This window comes from Musca autumnalis, unplaced genomic scaffold (genome assembly GCF_047663935.1).
Source record: "Musca autumnalis isolate F117 unplaced genomic scaffold, ASM4766393v1 scaffold_3, whole genome shotgun sequence".
NCBI classification, from domain to species: Eukaryota; Metazoa; Arthropoda; class Insecta; order Diptera; family Muscidae; genus Musca; species Musca autumnalis.
This window is the reverse complement of record NW_027411866.1, coordinates 200,171,085-200,174,576: the sequence shown is the minus strand read 5'-3', so window position 1 is coordinate 200,174,576 and position 3,492 is coordinate 200,171,085. Positions and strand designations below refer to the sequence as shown.

The following is a 3,492-nucleotide window of genomic DNA, read 5'->3' as shown; positions in this document are numbered from 1 at the left end:
CACTTGTTGATCCTGTCTAAACCTTGGCCTTGCTCGCGCTTTGTGAGCCTTGTTGTGATCGTATTTATACACCTGTTTAGTCGGTTCGTCAATGCTCCTGTTGGTCGAATACCCGCGATTAAACCAAATTTCCGAGCTGTGTCGACGGGAATAGCACATAAGGGTGATGAGCTTAGTCTTTTGAAGTCAACAAGTTAAGTAGACAAGCATATACACAACAAGTAAGAAAAGTTTAAAAATTGGCAACATTCGGTTAAACCACTCCCGAATCCTGGAACTGTCCCATGAGGTGGTCATGATTAGAGTGGGTACCTGCCTTGACGGCTCAACCCCACGGTGTTCTCAGCATCGGGTTGATTACAGACGACCAACCAACGCCCCTTGCACCATAGTGCAAGTTCTGCTTCTTTTCTTTATGTCACAGGCAGGCTGAGGGTATATCTCTGTTGACAAAGCTGACTGATACTTTTTACTTGTTTCGATTGACTTTGTGATATTTTGACGTTACGCATGCAACATCATGTAAATAATCTCCCTGCATGCTCCAGTTATTTTTTTAATTGTTCCACAAACACCCCATACCGAACAAGGGAGACTTCTCTCAAGTTATTACTTATATTTTTTTTAGTTTATATAGCAAAATTGTCATTTATTTATAGCTTCTGCACCTTCTTGTTAAACTACAACTTACAAAATTGAGTATTATTAATTATTTATGTAATTACGTATACAAAAATATGTAAACTATGCTATCCTAAATTGTATACAAATTAAATAAATCTATTGCATCTTAATTACAAGGAAATACAATTTTTAAAAAGGCAATTAATTATCCATTAAAAGAGAACAGTCCAAAAGGTTTACATCTTTTAAACTAGCAAAGGAACACAGTTCAGTATGGTATCCGATTATGGTCACACCATTATGATTATAAAAACAGTTGGTTAGAAACTCTAGTTTAGCTATACATTTTTCCGACTTTTAATAAGAAGCCTTATCCCTTGACGCAATGAGGACAAGTAAAGCTTTGATTTTTAAGGAAATTAATTTTGGATGCACATTATCCAGTAAACATTTGTTTTTTCAAACTGTGAACATGCAAATAAATATCTATTAAATTAAAAAAATGCAAACTAAACTAGAGCCTAACGCCACCCGCTTGCCTCTATCATGAGCCCATTCCGGAAACCTCTATTTGAGATTCATGTGCTTGTGTGGGTCCATAACAAAAACGATGTGCCGGATCGCGATAGCGATTTTCATGTTCCACCGAATGTGAATTAGTGCGACACTTAACTAAACATAATTCATATTGATCTGCAACCTGAGCATAAACCATTGCCTGACGTCCCTTTATTCGCTCCAGTGCTAACTCCAGCAACTCACGCTTCTCCGGATGTAGACAGCAGGAGACACAATGTTCATAGATACCACAACAGTGGGTGGTTGGATCACATGTTTCGCAGGAATAATATTTCGACGAACGGTGTTGGACATTGCAACAACCATTGGCGAGTATTGCATCTGCATTACAAACAAAACCACGTTCATCAACTAATAGTTCTCGCCCTTGAATTGAATTCCGGCACTCAATATTGCTGGGATTTGTTAGTTCCTTAGATGAAAGTAGGTGGTCTTCTGTATTACGCCATACTAAAGGAATAGTACGCTCCACTGTAAAGACATCCGATTCAAGGAAATGTTGATGGGAGGAATTCTGTAAAAGAGAACAAAACATAAGTTCCAAGTGTCCAAGTCGTCTCCATCATCACCTTACCTTATTAAAAGTCTTTGTAAGAATGTATACAAAAAACAATATGACCAATATAATATATGCTAATCTTCTTTTCAGCAGTCGCGTTAAAGCTGCTGGCCACATACCGCTTTAATATTTGTGGCCATTTATATTGGATTTTCCCAGAAAAAGAAAATGTTGGAAAATGTTAATGTTTACAAATCTTGTTAATGTTCTGCGAACCAAACCAAACAAAAGCGTTCCAAAAGTTACGAATGAGAAGATAAAGATGAAAAGGTTGATAAAGGTGGAAATAAGTGAAAAGTATGTTTACTGTTACGAATGTAAAATGAAAACAGAAAGACTAGTAGTCGTGTTTACGAATGAGACTTGTAAGAAGACACTATCAGCTGATGGTAATGACAGCGAATATTTTCCTGACGGCGTCAAAATAGTAAATATTAGCCCCCTGTTTTTGTAACAATTTTTTGTTCGTTCGTCTATATGCGTAATAGTTTGGGCATCCATAGCTCAGCCCCTAGATGACATACAGACCTAATTCTTCGTAGACACGTTCTATATATAGTTAAGAATTCCTCATTCAAAAATCAGCGTTCCACAGACTAAATAAAATGCATTTATTATTTGTGTAAAACTAGAATACAAAGCACTTTATTTTACACAAATAAAAAAGTTTCCCTTAAATTCAATTACAATTGGGTGTATTTCCTCCGTTCTCCATTTAATACAAGCGCAACTGATTTTGCTTCATCATCCTAAAGGTTTTTTATGTTGCCTTCCCATCACTATAGTTCAGCTTTCGACTCCAACTCCACTCCATTAAAATTTCCGTCTCGTAAATTACGAGGGCAGTTCGGAAACTTCTTAGCCTAGCACAAAAAGCGCGGTATAAACAGAAACAAAATTAAGTGTTTTGGAAACTTCCATGTTAAATTTTGTTTCTGGCAACTCCTTCATATAGAAACAGGTGCATCCGCAATTTTTTTACAATGGAAAAATTAGAAATGCGTGCTGTCATTAAATATTTACATAAAAAAAGGTTTATCGAAAAGTGAAAGTGCTCCTTCATATGCAACAGTAAAAAACAATGGACTGAAGCTGGAGGAAGTGCCCCAAAGAAGGTTTTTCTGGTAAGGTTATGGCAACGGTTTTTTGGGACTTCAAAGGTACTTTATTGATTGACTATCTGCAAAAGGGTAAAACAATAAATTCAGAGTACTATTGCAACCTTTTGGATCAATTAAATGTACAAATTCGAGAAAAACGTCCTGGCTTACAACACAAAAAAATAATTTTTCATCAACACAACGCACCAGCGTACAAGAGTGTTTTAAAAATGGCTAAAATCAACGAATTGGGTGCCACCCTGGTGCAATAGTATGCACACCCGCCTTGCACGCTGAAGTTCGTGGGTTCGATTCCTCGGCCAATCAACATCAAACACTTTTCAACGGTGGCAAAATAACCCTCAGTAATGTTGGCGACATTTTCTGAGTATTTCAGCCTTGTACAACTTCTCTATAAAGTGGTGTCGTAAGACACGCCGTTCGGACTCGGCGATAAACAGTAGGTCCCATATCATTGAGCTAATATGAATCGGGGTGCACTCATTGATATGAGAGAAGTCTCCCCTGTCCCGCCTGGGATGTTTGTGGAACAATTATAAAATCAACGAATTAAAGTACGAGTTGCTTGACCACCCACCTTATTCTCCTGATTTAGCTCCCAGTGACTTT

General features: G+C 37.5%; 1 protein-coding gene across 1 annotated transcript; it reads right to left on the bottom strand.

Moving 5' to 3' along the window:
* Positions 1-618: 618 nt before the first annotated feature.
* On the bottom strand, positions 619-2,063 carry LOC141396948 (SREBP regulating gene protein). Its single transcript, XM_073972687.1, has 2 exons — positions 1,778-2,063; positions 619-1,717 (listed from the first exon to the last, which is right to left on the bottom strand). The coding sequence occupies exons 1-2, from the start codon at positions 1,877-1,879 to the stop codon at positions 1,169-1,171; spliced, it is 651 nt and encodes a 216-aa protein (XP_073828788.1). The 5' UTR covers positions 1,880-2,063; the 3' UTR covers positions 619-1,168.
* Positions 2,064-3,492: the final 1,429 nt, after the last annotated feature.

Bases quoted from the DNA above. Each gene is read 5' to 3' on its own strand.
- LOC141396948 (XM_073972687.1), bottom strand. From the start codon at position 1,879: ATGTGGCCAGCAGCTTTAACGCGACTGCTGAAAAGAAGATTAGCATAT. The intron at 1,718-1,777 runs GTAAGGTGATGA...TCTCTTTTACAG, and splicing joins TTACAAAGACTTTTAATAAG to AATTCCTCCCATCAACATTT.